Here is a 19,557-nt window from a genome sequence, read left to right as displayed (position 1 = left end):
AGGAGCTCAGGGATTTCTTTGTCTCTAAGATTGAAACCATCCTTTCAGCTGCTTCTACCACTTCCCATCCTTCCCCTAGCCCACCTAGCCAAACTTCCTCTAAGGTTTCTCCCTGCCCTAGCCCTGAACTCACGTCTTTCTCCAGTTTCTCTCCGATCCTCCCTCATGACATCTCCACGCTCATCTTGTCCATGAGACCCACTTCCTGCTCCCCTGACCCTATTCCCACCAATCTCTCCAATCAGATTTCCACCCTTGCCACAATACCGATGCTGCTCTCATCAAAGTCACAAATGACATCCTTTGTGACTGTGAAAAAGGTAAACTATCCCTCCTCATCCTTCTCGACTTGTCTGCAGCCTTTGATATGGTTGACCACTCCATCCTTCTCCAATGCCTCTCCACTGTTGTCCAGCTGGGTGGGACTGCATTCACCTGGTTTCATTCTTATCTAGCCAGAGAATCACCTGCAATGGCTTCTCTTCCGGCACCCGCATTGTTACCTCTGGTGTCCTCCAAGGATCTATCCTTGGCCTGCTCCTATTTCTCATCTACATGTTGCCTCTTGGTGACGTAATCCGAAAACACAGTGTCAGTTTCCACATGTACGCTGACGACACCCAGTTCGACCTCACCACCACTTCTCTTGACTCCTCCACAGTCTCTAAATTGTCAGACTGCTCCAATTTTGGATGAGCAGAAATTTTCTCCAATTAAATATTAGGAAGACCGAAGCCATTGTTTTCGGTCCCCACCACAAACTCCGTTTCCTAGCTACTGATTCTATCCCTCTGCTTAACATCTGTCTGAGGCTGAACCACACTGTTTGCAACCTTGGTGTCATATTTGACGCTGAAATGAGCTTCTGACCACATATCCATGACATAACTACGACCGCCTATTTTCACCTCCGTAACATCGCCCGTCTCCGCTCTTGCCTCAGCTCGTCCACTGCTGAAACCCTCATCCATGCCTTTGTTACCTCTAGACTTGACTATTCCAATGCACTGCTGGCTGGCCTCCCTTGTTCTACTTGAGGTCATCCAAAACTCGGCTGCCAGTGTCCTAACTCGCACCAAGTCCCGTTCACCCATTACCCCTGTGCTTGCTGACCTACACTGGCTCCCGGTTAAGCGACGCCTCAATTTCAAAATTCTCATTCTTGTTTTCAAATCCCACCATGGCCTCATCCCTCCCTATCTCTGTAATCTCCTCCAGCCCCACAACTCCCCGAGATATCTGCGCTCCTCTAATTTTGCCCTCTTGAGCATCCCTGATTATAATCGCCCAACCATTGGTGGCTGTGCTTTCTGTTGCCTAGGCCCTAAGCTCTGGAATTCCCTGCCTAAACCCCTCCACATCTCTACCTCTCTTTCCTCCTTTAAAATACTCCTTAAAACCTACCTCTTTGACCAAGCTTCTGATCTCCTGCCCTAATTTCTCCTTATGTGGCTCGGTGTCAAATTTTTTTCTTATAATACTCCTGTGAAGCGCCTTGGGATGCTGTACTACGTTAAAGACGCTATACAAATACAAGTTTTTGTTGTTGTCAATCATTGAGATAACGAATGGGATCAGATTGAGGGCAGTCATAAGACTGATGCATTCGTAGTCGGAGATCATGGATCGTTACCGGAAGTGGCAGTAAATGATTTGATTGACATCATTATTAGCCAATAGACAATTGCGTTGTCAACAATGACATTGGAAGTGCCAATCAGAGAAAGGCTGAGGTGGGGATTCGACTGTCGAATTGTATTGAACCTTTTCAGCAGCACGTTGCGAAGTACGGTATGACAATGGGCCAGGTAGGAGGCAATTCCTGTGTCTTCCTGCTATGTTTTGATGGTAGTTTTTTCTGAATTAAGTGACATTGGCTCGTATTTTCCGATCCCTACGGGGTGTGTAGGAGTTGTGTACACACCGGTAGGGACCTCACAAGTGCCGGTTTCAGGCATGCAAAGCGCATGCACTGAAAACTGGCATTTCCGATCGGTCAAGAATCCTCTTGACAGATCATCCACCTGCCCTGGAGAAGGGCCTCTGCCGGCGGAGAGTTCCGCTTTCTGCAGAACCTCCGCCCACTGAAATCCCTTAAAAATCTTATGCCTGGTAAAAGCAGGCATAAGGCCTACTTTTACCAACATAAGAGTTTAAAAAAGTAAAATAAAATGTTTTTTCCACTCATTTATAATTTTAAAATACTTTTAAAAAGGTCAGTTTAATTTTAGCCCAGTAAAAAAAAATTTTTTCAAAAAATTTAATTTTTGTTTAAATTATTTTATTTAATGTAATTTTAACTAATTTTAAAAACGTGATTTAAAAAAAATTATTTAATGTTTTGATGTGTTTTTGGAGTGATCTCCATTCATACTTTTGACAGGTCTAAGCTGGCAAAAGTATGAAGGGAGATTCCCTTCACCCATTAGTTCCCCATGGCCCAGGTGATCCCAGGGACGCTTGCGAACCGCCTGCGCCCCCGGGATACGTGGGCCCTGCACTTTTTGTCGTGGAGAGGCCCAGGAGCGGAAATGGCTGGACCTCGGGAGCCCTCAGGTAAGGGCGTAGATTTATTCCAGATCGGAGGCCCCCGCATGCGGGAAGCCTCCGATCGGAAAATACGGGCCAATGTTTTGCATGGTGCTGAAAAGTAAGATGAATTGTGTACGATAGTTGGTGTTTAATTCAGGTCTTTGTTAAATTTGTATGAACGTGTCCCTTCTCTTAACTCTTACAGAAAGCCCTGTCTGTATTTCTTACCCATGCAGAAAGTTGCATCTCTATTATTTACTGCTGAAAATCGCTAAACCTCATACTTGGGGGGGAAAATCAGTACAAGAGCTGCACATCTGAAATAAAATAGATCAGAAGTGATTGAGGTGATTTTATAGTGTTTAAAATTATGAAGGGATTGGACAGGATAGGTAGAAGCAGATTGTTTTCTGCGATTGAAGGGTCGAAATTAAATGACAGTGTTCCAGAAAGAGTAATGGTCAAAAGCAGAGCGAGGCCGGCCTGCGAGTGATGCAACAGCGCGGCCACCGATCTACCTACTCCTATTCCCATTTCTTATGTTCTTATGTCAGTAATCGGTTAGTGATGGCCAAATGCGCTTCCTTTCCGGGAGCAGAGAATGTGCTTTCTGTCCAGGAGCACAGGTCAGCAAGGGGTCAAGTTGGGAAAACATAGCAACTCATGATTTCTATACCAAATCTCATGATTTCTAAGAGTTTGTCTCCTGATTTGAGAGGCGTTTAGGTTTGCAATACTGCTATCAATGTCTCTTTGTAATTTCATGCTCTTGTCTACACTACTTACTGTGCCACCAATCTTTGTGTCATTGACAAACTTGGATACGTTGTGTACAAATTTGGCTGCTGCGTTTCCTACATTACAGCAGTGACTACACTTCAAAAGTACTTCATTGGCTGTAAAGCACTTTGGGATGTCCTGAGGTCATGAATGGCGCTATATAAATGCAAGTCTTTATTTTTCATACATACAGTAAACTCTTTCGTATCCGGCACCATGATGGAAAGTCAGTAAAAAGGTGCACTCAAGTCATTAAAAGGTCACTGTGATAGGGTGGAGGGCAGGAGTGATTAAATGACAAAAGTGATGATGGCGCAAGGCAAAAGGAAGTGATAATGAGACAAGTAACGAAACAAAAGATGTGTCCAGAGGAGGTTTAAATGCTTACAGCGGAATAGCAGAGAAGAAGGGAAGCATGGACAATCTGGCAAAGAGAAGGCTCCCGGGGTGCAGAAACGTGGCGGAAGAAAGGCAAATAGAGTCATAGAATTATACAGCACAGAAAGAGGCCCTTCGGCCCATCACGTCTGCGCCGGCCATCAGGCCCTGTCTAATCTAATCCCATTTACCAGCATTTGGTCCGTAGTCTTGTATGCTATGGCATTTCAAGCGCTCATCCAAAAGCTTCTTGAATGTTGTGAGGGTTCCTGCCTCTACCACCCTTTCAGGCAGTGAGTTCCAGATTCCAACCACCCTCTGGGTGAAAAAGTTCTTCCTCAAATCCCTGCTAAACCTCCTGCCCCTTACCTTGAATCTATGCCCCCTTGTTATTGACCCCTCTACTAAGGGAAAAAGTTCCTTTCTATCTACCCTATCTATGTCCCTCATAATTTTGTACACCTCAATCAGGTCCCCCCTCAGCCTTCTCTGCTCCAAGGAAAACAACCCCAGCCTGTCCAGCCTTTCTTCATAGCTGAAGCGCTCCAGCCCAGGTAACATCCTGGTGAATCTCCTCTGCACCCTCTCCAAAGCAATCACATCCTTCCTATAGTGTGGCGACCAGAACTGCACACAGTATTCCAGCTGTGGCCTAACCAGCGTTTTGTATAGCTCCATCATAACCTCCCTGCTCTTATATTCTATGCCTTGGCTAATGAAGGCAAGTATCCCATATGCCTTTTTAACCATCCTATCCACCTGTTCTGCTGCCTTCAGGGATCTATGTACATGCACACCAAGATCCCTCTGATCCTCTGACTTTCCTAGGGTCTTACCATTCATTGTGTATTCCCTTGCCTTGTTAGTCCGTCCAAAATGCATCACCTCACACTTTTCAGGGTTAAATTCCATTTGCCACTGTTCCGCCCATCTGACCAACCCATCTATATCGTCCTGCAGACTGAGGCTACCCTCCTTGCTATTTACCACCCCACCAATTTTCGTGTCATCTGCGAACTTACTGATCATACCTTTTACATTCACATCCAAATCATTAATGTAGACCACAAACAGCAAGGGACCCAGCACCGATCCCTGTGGTACCCCACTGGACACAGGCTTCCAGTCACAGAAACAACCTTCGACCATCACCCTCTGCCTTCTGCCACTAAGCCAGTTTTGGATCCAATGTGCCAAGGCACCCTGGATCCCATGAGCTCTTACCTTCTTGACCAGTCTCCGATGCGGGACTTTATCGAAAGCCTCACTGAAATCCATGTATACCACATCCACTGCACTACCCTCATCCACACACCTAGTCACCCCCTCAAAAAATTCAATCAAATTAGTCAGACATGATCTTCCCTTGACAAAGCCATGCTGACTATCCCTGATTAATCCTTGCCTCTCCAAGTGGAGACTAATTCTGTCCCTCAGAATTTTTTCCAATAATTTCCCTACCACTGATGTTAGGCTCACTGGCCTGTAATTCCCTGGTTTATCCCTACTACCCTTCTTGAATAATGGTACTACGTTAGTTGTTCTCCAGTCCTCTGGCACATCCCCTGTGGCCAGAGAGGTTTTGAAAATTTGTGACAGAGCCCCTGCAATCTCCTCCTTTGCCTCACACAGCAGCCTGGGATACATCTCGTCCGGGCCTGGGGATTTATCCACTTTTAAGCCTGCTAAAACTGCTAGTACCTCCTCCCTCTCGATGCTAATATGTTCAAGTATATCACAGTCCCCCTGCCCTATTTCTATGTCTACATCGTCCTTCTCCATAGTGAACACATGCAAAAAATTCATTTAAAACCCCACCTACATCTTCTGGCTCCACACACAGATTGCCACTTTGGTCCCTAATGGGCCCTACTCTTTCCCTAGTTATCCTCTTGCCCTTAATATACTTATAAAACACCTTAGGATTTTCCTTTATTTTGCTCGCCAGTGTTATTTCATTGTCCCTCCTCGCTCCCCTAATTTCTTTTTTAAGTATCCCCCTGCACTTTTTATACTCCTCTAGGGCTTCCTCTGTCTTTAGTCCTTTGTATCTGCCAAAAGCCCTCCTTTTTTTCCTAATCCATTCTCGTATATCCCTTGACATCCAAGGTTCCCTGGGCTTGTTGGTCCCACCCTTGACCTTTACGGGAACATGTTGCCATTGTACTCTCTCAATTTCCTTTCTAAAAGACTCCCATTGCTCCGATGTGGATTTTCCTACAAGTAGCTGATCCCAGTCCACTTTGGCCAGATCCTGCCTTATCATATTAAAATCGGCCTTCCTCCAATTTAGAACCTTTATTTCCAGTCTATCTCTGTCCTTTTCCATGACTGCCTTAAATCTCACCAAATTATGGTCACCGTCACCAAAGTGCTCACCTACTAACACTTCTACCACTTGCCTGGCCACATTCCCTAGAATTAGGTCCAGTACCACCCCCTCTCTTGTAGGACTTTCTACATGCTGGCTCAAAAAGCTCTCCTGGATGCACTTTAAGAATTCTGCACCCTCTAAGCCTTTCACACTCTGACTATCCCAGTTAATATTGGGGAAGTTGAAATCCCCCACTATTATTACCCTATTATTCGCACATTTCTCTGAGATTTGCCTACATATCTGTTCCTCTATCTCCCCCTGACTGTTTGGGGGCCTATAGTACACTCCCAGCAAAGTGCTTGCCCCCTTTTTGTTTTTAAGTTCTACCCATATGGCCTCATTAGAGGAACCTGTTAATATATCATCCCTCCTTACAGCAGTAATTGACTCCTTAATTAATATTGCAACACCCCCTCCTCTTTTACCCCCCCCCCCCCTCTGTCTCGCCTGAAGATTCTATACCCCGGAATATTGAGCTGCTAGTCTTGCCCCTCCCTCAACCATGTCTCCGTGATAGCAACAATATCATACTCCCATGTGTTCATCAACACCTTCAGTTCATCCACCTTATTCGCAAGACTCCTTGCATTAAAATAAATGCCATCCAGCCTTGCCCTACTCCCTTGTGCCGTTACATATTTGCTCTGCCTTCCAAGCTGACTTGTTTTTTCCTCTATATTTGGCTGTACATCACCCCCTATTATAGCTCCACTCTGTATCCCATCCCCCTGCCAAGTTAGTTTAAACCCCCCCCAACAGTGCTAGCAAACCTCTCCGCAAGGATATTTGTCCCGTTCTGGTTCAGGTGCAACCCATCCGACTTGTACAAGTCCCACCTTCCCCAAAAGCAGACCCAGTGATCCAGGAAACTAAAGCCCTCCCTCCTGCACCAACTCTTTAGCCACGCATTCATCTGCTCTATCCTCCTATTCCTATACTCACTAGCACCTGGCACCGGGAGTAATCCAGAGATTACAACCTTTGAGGTCCTGCTCTTTAATCTGCTACCTAGCTCCCTAAATTCTTGCTGCAGGACCTCAACCCTCTTCCTACCCATGTCGTTGGTCCCAATGTGAAACACGACCTCGGACTGTTCACCCTCCCCCTTCAGAATGCCCTGCAGCTGTTCAGTGACATCCTTGACCCTGGCACCAGGGAGGCAACAAACCATCCTGGAGTCACGTCTACGGCCACAGAAACGCCTATCTGTTCCCCTTACGATAGAATCCCCTACCACTATTGCTCTCCCACTCTTTTTCCTCCCTTCCTGTGCAGCAGAAGCACCCCTGGTGCCAGGAAGTTGGCTGTTGCTGCCTTCCCCTGGTAAGTCATCCCCCTCAACAGTATCCAAATTGGTATACCTGTTTGAGAGGGGGATGGCCACAGGATCCCCTGCACTACCTGCCTGCTTCTACTGCTCCGCTGCCTGCTTCTACTGCTCCACCTGATGATCACCCATTTCCCTTCTGCCTGTGCAGCCCTTACCTGCGGTGTGACCAACTCACTAAACGTGCTAGCCACGACCCTCTCAGCATTGCGAATGCTCCAAAACTCATCCATCCGCAGCTCCAGCGCCTCAATGCGGTCTGCTAGATCCCAGGGTGCAGACCTACCGCCCGTCCACTATGCCTACCTTTTGTCTTTTCAGCTATTGACAGACCTGCTGTGTAATTCTAGCATTTCATGTTTCTCTTTCAGGTTTCCAGCATTCATTTTGTTTTCTTTTATCTCTATTACCTTTTCTTTGTTAAGATGAACTGAGGTACATTTGAAAATATATAAATTAGCCATCCTGAGATTGCCATAGTTTGCCTGCAATTATTATTGTATGAGTTATACATGTAAATTAGGTGTACATCTAAATTAGGTATAATTAAAAATTCATTAATGTTATCCTTAACAAAAATGACACATACACATCACATTTAATAAAAGGAAAATCTATTTTAATTAACCAAATTTGCATGCACTAATTTTTATTCAAAGAATGAATATATTATCCCTATCATAATACACTCTCTAAGATTCAACTTAAGTTTTTGAATTACTAAGGGAAAGTATATTTTGTTGCACATGCATTTTAGCATAACTAATGTGCTATCCCTATTAACATGATGAATATAGCCTCCAGATCTTTGTGCATTTTATGCTTTTGTACTGACAAAATGACACAAACAACTATATATTACAACGCTATGACCAATGTGTTAGAATTCCTTATAGTAAACAGAAACAAAGGCAGCTCCCTTGATGGCTTAATGAGAAAATGCATTGTTCAGTGTGGAACTCAGCCACCAACACCAAGAAAAAAAGCTCAGATTCAATCCTGTTTTGTGGCTGAATTTCCTCCCCTCAGCTGGGCTAGCAGGAGCTGTTTTTAAACTCTTGCTGTGGCTACAGTTGACCACAGCATCCCTGGCACTACAGAGGAGGGAAACCCTGCTAAGGATCTCATTCCTGATCAGTGTACAATAAATTCTGCTGGACAGTGCACATGTGTGGATGTCACGTGATGGTAGGATCACGATTGGTTGTGGTGTTTCCCAGGGTGAGTAGCTTGCTGCCACCCCCCGTCAAGTTCACACACAAAGGATGGCCACTTGAGTGAGGTATCTGAGTGTAGGATCTCCAGGATCCGTGCAAAGAATAGCACAGATCCTGGTGAATGGGAAAGATACAAAGAATAGCAAAAGGTCACAAAACAGATAGTCAGAGCTACTTGCAAGGGATATCAAAATCAACGCAAATTTTTTTTACAATTATATTTGGAAAAAGAGAGTAGTCAGGAACAATGTTGGCCCCTTAAAAACAGAAAGCGATGATAATAAGGAAATGGCGGACATGTTGAACAATTACTTTGTGTGTCAGTATTTACAGTAGAGGAAGAGGATAACATGCCATAAATCCCAAGGAAACTAATACTAAATAAGGGACAGGGACTCAATAAAATTAATGTAAGTAAAAAAAAGTAATGACAAAAATTATGGCAGTAAAGAATGACAAATCCCCAGGGCCAGATGGTTTCCATCCCAAGGTTTTAAAGAAAGTAGATGAGCACATTGCCCTAACTCTAATCTTCCAAAGTTTTCTTGATTCAGGAACCACTCCTTTAGATTGGAAAATTGCGCAGGTCACTCTGCTATTTAAAAATGTTGAGAGAGGGCAACCAGGGAATTATAGACCAGTTAGTCTAACATCTGTTGTCAGGAAATTGCTGGAGTCTATAATTAAGGATAGGGTGACTGAACACCTAGAAAATGTTCAGTTGATCAGAGAGAGCCAGCATGGATTTGTGAAAGGTAGGTCATGCCTGACAAACCTGATTGAATTTTTTGAGGAGGTGACTAAAGTAGTGGGCAGGGGAAAGTCTATGGGTGTTATTTATATGGACTTCCAGAAGGCATATGATAAAGTCCCACATAAGAGACTGTTAACTAAGGTAGAAGCCCACGGAATTGAGGGCAAATTATTGACCTGGTTAGGAAATTGGCTGAGTGGCAGGAGACAGACAGTAGGGATAATGGGTAGGTACTCTTAATTGGCAGGAGGTGACTTGTGGTGTCCCGCAGGGATCTGTGTTGGGGCCTCAACTATTCACAGTATTTATTAATGACTTAGATGTTGGCATAGAACATCATATATCCAAATTTGCTGATGACACAAAGATAGATGGCATTGTAGGCAGTGTAGATGGAAGCATAAAATTACAAAGGGATAGCGACAGATTAAGTGAATGGGCAAAACTGTGGCAAATGGATTTCAATGTAGGCAAATGTGAGGTCATCCACTTTGGACATAAAAAGGATAGAACAGGGTGCTTTCTAAATGGTGAAAGGCTAAAAACAGTGGGTGTCCAAAGAGACCTAGGGGTTCAGGTACAAAGATCATTAAAATGCCATGAACAGGTACAGAAAATAATCAAAAAGGCTAATGGGATGCTGGCCTTTATATCGAGAGGACTAGAGTACAAGGGGGTAGAGGTTATGCTGCAGCTGTACAAAACCCTGGTTAGACCACACCTGGAGTACGGTGGGCAGTTCTGGGCACCACACCTTAGGAAGGATATACTGGCCTTGGAGGGAGTGCAGCGTAGGTTTACCAGAATGATACCCGGATTTCAAGGGTTAAGTTACGAGGAGGGATTACACAAATTAGGGTTGTATTCCCTAGAATTTAGAAGGTTAAGGGGTGATCTGATCGAAGTTTTCAGGATATTAAGGGGAACAGATAGGGTAGATAGAGAGAAACTATTTCCACTCGTTGGGGATTCTAGGACGAGGGGGCATAGTCTAAAAATTAAAGCCAGACCTTTCAGGAGTGAAATTAGGAAACATTTCTACACACAAAAAGAGTGGAAGAAGTTTGGAACTCTCTTCCGCAAATGGCAATTGATGCTAGATCAATTGTTAATTTTAAATCGGAGATTGATAGCTTTTTGTTAACCAAAGGTATTAAGGGATATGGGCCAAAGGTGGGTATATGGAGTTAGATCACAGATCAGCCATGATCTCATTGAATGGTGGAACAGGCTTGAGGGACTGAATGGCCTACTCCTGTTCCTATATTCCCCATCTCTCCACTGAGCCTCAATTCCCCAGTCTCCATCTTTCCCCTGATCCCCATTCTCCCCTTGATCCCTCAGTCTCCTTCTCATCCCCCCACTCTCGAGTCCCCCTGATTTCAGAGACGTCTCCCCAGATTTCAAGCCCCATGATTTCAGAGCTCCAATGGCGGCAGGATATTTAAATAGCTGATCGCCCGGGCTGCTGTAGGCACAGCTCAGGAGAGGTACCCCTGATTCCAGGAAACTGCTGGTCATTCCGGGAGGGTTGGGAACCTATACTATCCTCTTCACTGTTTACTACATTTACAAGTTTTGTGTATCCTACAAACTACCATGAGCTCAGTCTTTGAGGCTAATTATTAAAGTTGAAGGATTTATTCTCGGAATTTCACCATTTAAAAGCAAGATAAATCAATGTTGTTATTTGAAAAAAAATGGAATAAAATGCTCTTTTACAGCATGTTGTTATTTATATCTTTTGAAGCACAATGGAATTGGATTTTGGGATTGAATGAGAGATGTGATTGTGCTAGGCTTTGTGGCCTAGACATTAGGGAACGCTGGAAATCTGCCGGTAACATTGGTGGCCAAGGATAACGGCCGCTGGCCAAGAGAGCGCAGGCAGCATCAGCATTTTGGTATTACCTTATCATCAGTGCGGCGGTAATTTGGTAGTGCAATGTGCTCTTTGCAGTGCTAATGTCAGAAGGAGGCCAAAGGTCACCTCGGTCTCCCGCTCGCAGTGTAGGGGAGCGGAGAAGAAAGGAGCGACCCGATCAGTTGCCGTATGTGCTCCAAAAATATTAGCTGCCACCCGATGTTTATTGATTTTTTGTTTGTTTAGAACATGAATGCAGACAAAATACATTTTATCACAGATCATTTTCAATCACTGCAATGGAGTTCACGCATAGATTTACTGACCCACAAACATTGTAGGTCTCCCAGAAAGCTGCCAGAAAATGCAACTCCACCCAATCCCCCCCACCCCCCCGCCACTGATGAGCAAACAATGAAAGTTTAAACAAAGAACCTTAGCAAAGGAGGCATTTGAAGTTCCGGGCCTAGAAATTGAGTTTGCGCTGCGCCAGGGCTTTAGCGCCGGAAGTTAGCGCCGGCGCTAAGTCCCTTTGCGCGCGCCAAAAATTCAGTAGCGCCGCGCCCAAACGGCTGCCGGCGCTACTGAAGGGTTTTAGCGCCTGAAAACTGGCGCAACGCGCCACATTGCGGCGCTATTCCGGCGCTGCGGCGCCCGCTGCGGTGCGGCAGGCTCGGGAAGTGCAGGCCTCCTCCTTCCGTTAAGGAGGAACTGCCTGCACCCGGCCGCGGCCCGCGCAAATCTCTTCAAAAATGAGCTCGGCACCTCGGACAAGTGCCGGGCTTGCATCTGTTCCGGGGGGGGGGGGGGGGGAGAAGTCCGGGGAGGGAGCTGCGGGCAGGCGGCCGGCGGGAAAGCGGCCGGCCGCCGCGCCTCCTTAAAGCGCCGGCGCAGACTCCGGCAACACTCGTTTGCCGGAGTCTTAGTTGCGGCTGCCGCTGGCGAGGCGGCCGCAACTGAATTTCGGCTTGGGGCCGGGTTACCACGGCAACCGGGACGCTGCGCACACCGATGACGTCATCGGTGCCGGCGCAGCGTTACCGGTCTACTGCCGCGGAAGGGCCCCAGGCAATTTAGGAACCGGCGCCAATTGCAGCGCTAGGCCCTCTAGCGCCGCAAAATCGGTGCTAAGGGCACTGAATTTCTAGGCCCCGATGTCCATCCTCATAAGTCCTGCCAGACTCCTCGTGGCTGTTAACGCTGCTGAAAGACCTTTTAGCGACAGCAAATACTGTCGTGACTTAGCACGGGCGGCAATGTGAGCCAAGCACGCCAAAATGGATGAGCTGGCGTCAACTTGGTGTTGCACGCCGATTGACGTCAAACTCCACTTCATTAAAATATCAATTACTGGCAGCGCTGACGACCCGCTGAAAATGGCGGCCGCTGTGGTACCTGCCGCCAGCTGGCGGAAGAGCCAGCTGCCATTTCTGCGCCAAGCCACCCGAATTCCATGTGTTATTAAGCAAGCAACAAAGGACTCTTTTGACTGGCAGAGTGTCTCACGTGGTCGGGTGGGAGTGGAGCTGCAGGAAGTAACTCCTGACCTGGTGTGTCACACGTCTTGCATTGCAGCAATGGGCTTCCTGTCAGCTGGACACAGGCCAGGCAATGACATTGAACATGTGGGGAAGTCTATGGTTTTGCCATCAACCTAGCTGCAAAAGGAGTACATTAAGGTAAAAGCCTTGGCGAAGGAAGTACTGAATTAGTAATGAAAATGAAAATAGGCTGCACCATTACAGCGCTGGATCATAGTGAGGCATTTATAACACTCCTATTGCCTGTTGTGCTGTGGACAGTCTGTATGTTTAACCTGGGCCTACAGTGCAACATAATTTAACAGCACAGCTTTCAGTTTCTTTCCCCTACCTGTCGGTGCAGATTCAAAATCAGTTCCTTTTTGATTTGTTTTTTTAAGTATGTTATTATGGCTTAGGTTATCAACCTCAGTTCACCCATGTTGCTAAAGGCATTGTTGCAGTGAGTTTTCTTAGACTGAATATTAGAAAATGATTTTATTTAAAAATATTACAGAACAATGCTTATGCTGTGTTACCTTTTCTGAGTAAGTGTAACTCCATATTTTCCCATCTGCCAGCACTCTGGATATAATCCTGCCACTCTGATCATATTCCATTCTTTCAACCCAAGTTCCCCGTTGAATGGCTGTCAGCAGCCCCATAGGGGAATAGGTGACATTGACCTCATTGAACTTGTTGCTGGGTGACCAAAGAACTGGGCGTCCTGATTGGTCATACTGGATCTTGAGAGTAAACTTTCGATGGTCATCGTAGATCTTTCCGATTCTGGTGACACGGTCAAAGTCTATAGACAGCAGGTTTCTGTTATGAGCCTAATGAGAAACAAAATCTGCATCAGCAAGAGTTGTCTAGACAGGTATCATTCAGGACAAGGCCATTGCTTTGGCTTACAAATCAAGGTCAAGATAAAATATATGTTGCATTATCGAATGTAAAGAAAGACTGGTCACTTTTCTGTGTATACATTGTAATTTATCTTCTAAAGAATTCTCCATGAAGCACTTGTGGATCTCAGCAGTTTGTGTCTAGAATTTCAGTAAAGCATAATACAGTAGTGGGTGTGCAATAATGTTGTACTATGTCAACTACATCAATTTGCATTTATATAGTGCCTTTAACACAGTAAAACGTCCCAAGCACTTCACAGGACCACTTGAATTGTCGAAAAATAGCCAGCAGGATATGTGTAGATTTTACCTTTCCAAACACATGTTTTGTCTGGAAACAGCGTTTTGAGCTGTGCAACAATAGGGTGAAATATTGATAGCTACAGGTCTGGCACTGATAGCACAAAAACATCAAAATGATGGTTGGGTCCAGATACCTGATCAAAGCACTAAAAAGAAAGGTAAGATTTGCATTTATACAGTGCCTATCACGACCTCAGGATGTCCCAAAACGCTCTACTCTACTAAAGTACAAATGAAGTACTTTCGAAATGTAGTCACTGTTGTACTCGAAAACCACGCTGCCCGAGGCATGATATTCTAATGTACCATTTGAATCTAATCTCAATGTATATAATTCTTGATCTAGGCAACTGTGTTTCTCAAGATCCATGATCTTCAGGCAATTACCTTTGTTTTGATGTATAAAGCACATTATAAACACAGAAATATGCATAAGCAGCACTAAGCACGATAAATTATTCCACTGATCAATCTTAATGAATTGTTGTTATCCTATTCTATGGGGTTCAGTGGTTTAGGAGCTATATTAAGTTCATTTAATAAAAAAGACAACCATCAAGGCAAAAAATTAAATGCCAAATATTATGAAAAAATGTCACATTTTGCTATTCAAAAAGCAGGGTCCGCTTCTCCATATATGTATCTATATACTACACATACACCTGGTTCAGTACATTTTAATATTACTTTTGATTTGTTTAATCTTACCGCAGGTAACCTTTCTTTTCTTTTAAGTTTATTATTGAACATCAGAGGTTTACAGCATAGGTGGTTGTCAGTTGGCCCATTGTTCTGTGCTCGCTCTCTGCTAGAGCAATCCAAAACTAATTCTGCTGCCCCTGTTCTCACCTCATAGCTCTGTATCGTCATCTGCTTCAAACATTTATCCAACTTTTCTTTAAAAATGCAACAGTCTCAGTCTCAACTGCTGCTTGTGGCAAAGCAGTTCCTACTCCTACAACCATCTGTATAAAGACATTTCTCCTTATTTCTCTTCTCACTTTTGGTGATCATTATAAGTAATGAGGGTTCAATCGCTGAATCTGCAACCAGAGGGAATAATCTTTCCCTTGTGGCAGAGCCACCAAGGAACTCTTATACGAATGTATATAATTGCCTTTAAATCTGTATTCTTTCACTGTATGTAAATAGCGCAGTCTCTAAAGGGTTAAGACCGAACGCGATGATGTCATCACATGGGTCACGTGACGTTCCCAACGGCAGGAAACGTGATGACGTCATGACGTCGGACTGAGGGGCCTCCCCTTCTCGGTCCTCGTGGAGCCAGCATTAAGCAAGCACCTGTTGATTTGTTCTCCTGCGTTTTTGTTTGTTACTTCCACCAGTTTGCATTAAACATTGTTTTGGTTAGCTGATTGACTCGCTCTCAGTATTTTCGTCAGGAATTTACCAATTCCTACACCCTAATTATAAAAGTCTTTATTAAATCCCCACTTAGTCTTCTATAGTACAGTGGAAATAGTTCTAGTTTCTCAAGTCTCTTCTCATAACTAGCTTCATCCTGGTTAATCTACACTACGCACTTTATAACTTTAATGTCCTTTCTATAATAGGGTGCCCCCAGTATTCTAACTGTGGCCTAACACATGTTTTGCATAAATTTATCATGACTTCTTTACTCTTGTATTCTATGCCTCATTTATAAAACTCTAAATGCTGTAGGCCTTTTTTTCCTGTTTTTCTCTGCCTGCACTCTTACTTTCAGAGAATTATGTATTTGAACCCTTAGGTCTCTCTGTTCATCCACACCTTTCAGCCTGTTTCCATTGGGTGTATCCCTCCCAAAATATATTACCTTTTACTTATCCACATCAAATTGCATCTGTCTGCCCATTCCACTAACCCGTCTATGTTTTCTTGAATCTTTAACAGTCCTACTCACTGTACACCAAACCTCCTACTTTTGTCTCATCAATAAGTTGAGATTTTGCTTCCTATGCTCAAGTCCAAATAATCAATACAAATGGAGAGCAAAAGTGGACCCAGCACTGACGCATAGCATATACCACTTTCAACCTTCCTCCAATTGGAGCAGCATCCATTTACCCTAACTCTTCATTTCATGTTCGTCAACCAACTTTCTATCCAAGCTGTTACATTCCCTCTTGCACCATTTGCATAAATATTTCTAGCAAGCCTCTTGTGAAACATCTTACTGAATGCCTTCTGAAAATCCATATACACTACATCGAATGTTTTTCCTTTTATCGATCTAATTGGACACTTCAGAAACTCAGCTAACTGGTCTATAGTTGACCTGTTTATCTACTTTCCCTTCTTGAACAAAGCTGTTACATTGGTTACTCTCTAGACCCAGGGCACAATTAGCATCGAGACTCTGCTATCCTTGAGTTCTGTGAATTCCTTTTCTACAATTATCTCTAATAATTGTTCCACATACTCCTTGAAAAAACTGATGGGAGTTATCGATATAGTGTCTCCGCCATACCTTAATCCTTCTAAATTACTCTCCCTTCATTCCTGAGCAGCCCTACCTTCTCTTTTCCTAGTCTTTTACTGTTTATATATGTTTATAAAAACCCTTACTATTTCCTTTCACATGATCTATAGTCTTTTTCCTATTTGCTTTTAGCCCTTATAATGTACCCTTTCGCCTTACCAGTATATTTTCTATATCATCTTCAGTATTGTTAGCCTTAATTTTATCAGTTTAGTTTGAATCTCTATTTATCCACAGAACAGTAATCATTGCCCCCCTTCAATGCCTTATGGAAATATATTTATTTTATATTCAATCCATCTCATTTTTTGCCAATTTATTGTGGTTACTGATCTCAATTCAAAAATTAAAATAGACATATAAGTGGGAATTTTCAAAGGAGAAAATACTTTTTTTCTCAGTATGATTGTTTAAATCCAATCCATTATGGGTTTGATGGCTGAAGTCTTGATGGATTATAATAATGAGATTATAACAATAATCCATTTCAGCAAGCAATACATTACAGCAGATCATTTTGTTTACAAAATATCACCCTCCTGTCAGTTATTCATATTTTGTAAAACTAATTTTAAAAAAAAATTAGTTTATGGGATTTGCGCATCGCTGGCAAGGCCAGCATTTATTGCCTATCCCTAGTTGCCCTTGAGAAGGTGGTGGTGAGCTGTCTTCTTGAACCACTGCAGTCCGTGTGGTGAAGGTACTCCCACGGTGCTGCTAGGGAGGGAGTTCCAGGATTTTGACCCAGCGACGATGAAGGATCGGTGATAATGTTTTGATGTTTTGTCATCTATTTTTTGAAACACTGTGTTTTATTTTTATGTTATCTACATTCTGCCCCTGCCGAAGTTGCAGACAGATGAATTTAATGGCCCTAAACTTTCTTGGGTCATGATCCTGGTACTTACCCTGGGATCATGCATGCTGGTGCCCTTCTGTGCTGATCACACAACAGTATCTGGGTCAAGGGGAGGGCATCTAACCTCCATGAGGCCTAAATTGCACCGCTGCCACTAGGGGCACATCTTGGGCATGACTTTCCTGTTCCAAGGTGGTGTCAGATACCGTCCACCCGAAAATCCATTGCAGATGGCCCGGCAGCCATCTTTATAAAGGGCAACCATGTAAATACATTTTTTAAAAACCTCCAGATTCTTTAAGGGTCCAGGCCACAATCCCAGCCTGAACCCCACCGGTGAGGTCCATTTTCAGCCTTGGGGAGGCTTGTATGCCTGTTTTCACCTGGCATACAGCCTTCCAAACTTATACCAGGACCCTTGGAGAATATGGGAAATCCCAGTATAGAGAGTCCCTGTTCTCAGCCTCATTCCCTTTGCATCAGTAGCCTTGTTTGAAGTGGCTGGGTCTGGGTCACTTTGCATCAGGGCCGTGGTGAAGTTTGCTGCTGCCCTGGTGGACTCCTGCCAAAATTGTAGTTAAGTTCACTGGAAGAGCTGAGCAAATTTGTCTCCACTACAAATGTATTAGCATGCTGGTTACCATTATCATTTAGTACAATTGTAGCCCATTCATTTTTATTTGTTATTGTCCACCTGATGTAGAAGCAACTACCTGGAACATTGTCCATTGCAACATTCACAACCTTGAGATACACAACTTGGAAAATGGTGCATTTTTGATAATGCGGATGCAGTAACGGGTTTGGTGGTTGTGCGGTCCTGTTACAAATGTGGGTCTGCGTAGATACTTTCTCAGGTTCAGTGGGTCAGTTGCTTTCGTAAGCATTTTACTTTTATGGGAGTTGACTAACACCATCCAATCTCTACTATTTTTTAATTCATTCACAGGATGTGGGGCGTCGCTGGCAAGGCTGACATTTATTGCCCAACCCTAGTTGCCCTTGAGAAGGTGATTCTTGGACCACTACAGTCCTTGTGGTGCTTTATACTTTGTCATAACTGAATGGCTTGCTCGGCCATTTCAGAGAGCAGTTAAGAATCAACCACATTGCTGTGGGTCTGTATGACAGCATAATCCAGGAACATAATAATAGTGCACAGTTGTGATCTGGGCTGGATATTTGTGTCTTTTGCATGTGTACTTCTGTGTACATTGTCCAGTGGAATGCACTGAGCACATAGTATATATAATCAGTTACATGACATTTCATCAGTCAATTGTGTTTTATTTTGTTAATGGTTTCCAATTATTAGAACATCAAGATAATTATGCATCCCTTTCTATGGGTAAAGCACTTTTTTTTGTACTCACCCTAAATCTCCTTCCAAAGACAGCAAGGTTCCCTTTGGTCTGCTCCTTTCTCTGCCGCCACTCCACTATGTTGGGATTGTGTTCAGTAGGCAATGAAATGTTACATTTTCCCATAGTTGGATTTGCAGCTCCAGCCAAGATGTGAGGTTCTGTCTGTAGGGTCAATTCCATCCCACTGGCAAAAGTTACTCGCAAAGAGCCATCCGGACCAACCCGGTAGGTATTTTGAATGTGTTCTGGAAAAAAAATCCCCAGAATGATTAATAATTAAATTTACTCTTAATTAAAATAGCCCTGCTGGATCTGACTTAGTCCACCAACAATTGAATGATTCCATTCGCAGAACAGTGGACTACAATGTGAGCTGAGCTGTGGTTTGCAGTGGGATATTGAAGCCCAGTACATTAATAGAAACAAATTCATCAATGAATAACCTGGTAGGTTGAGTTTGCTTAATTTAGCTGTGAGTGGCTTTCAGTCGCAACGCCTCAGATAATGAAGCAGTCCATGCCCGAATGCAGCAAGGCCTGGATGACATTCAGGCTTGGGCTGATAAGTGACAAGTTACATTCGCACCATGCAAGTGCCAGGCAATGACTATCTCCAACAAGCGAGAGTCTAACCACTGCCTCTTGACATGTAACGGCATTACCATCGTCGAATCCCCCACCATCAACATTCTGGGGATCACCATTAACCAGAAACTTAACTGGACCAGCCACATAAATACTATGGCCACAAAAGCAGGTCAGAGGCTAGGTATTCTGCGGCGAGTGTCTCACCTCCTGACTCCCCAAAGCTTTTCCACCATCTACAAGGCACAAGTCAGGAGTGTAATGGAATACTCTCCACTTGCCTGGATGAGTGCAGCTCCAACAAC

General features: G+C 44.0%; 1 protein-coding gene across 5 annotated transcripts in view; it reads right to left on the bottom strand.

Annotated features, from left to right (window-relative positions):
* Positions 1-19,557, bottom strand: part of tenm1 (teneurin transmembrane protein 1) — a 1,268,320-nt gene that overhangs the window by 62,972 nt on the left and 1,185,791 nt on the right. For all 5 annotated transcript variants that reach the window (XM_085999260.1, XM_085999278.1, XM_085999249.1 and 2 more), the window contains 2 exons: positions 18,678-18,913; positions 13,289-13,585 (listed from right to left, as the gene is read on the bottom strand). In XM_085999260.1, the coding sequence (XP_085855386.1) occupies positions 13,289-13,585; positions 18,678-18,913 (533 nt within the window). The remainder of the gene's footprint in view (positions 1-13,288; positions 13,586-18,677; positions 18,914-19,557) is intronic.

Source organism: Somniosus microcephalus, chromosome 1 (assembly GCF_052327205.1).
Source record: "Somniosus microcephalus isolate GS21.2 chromosome 1, FLI_Smic_1.0, whole genome shotgun sequence".
NCBI classification, from domain to species: Eukaryota; Metazoa; Chordata; class Chondrichthyes; order Squaliformes; family Somniosidae; genus Somniosus; species Somniosus microcephalus.
Note: the sequence above shows the minus strand (reverse complement) of the source record. Positions and strands in the feature narration are given on the sequence as shown.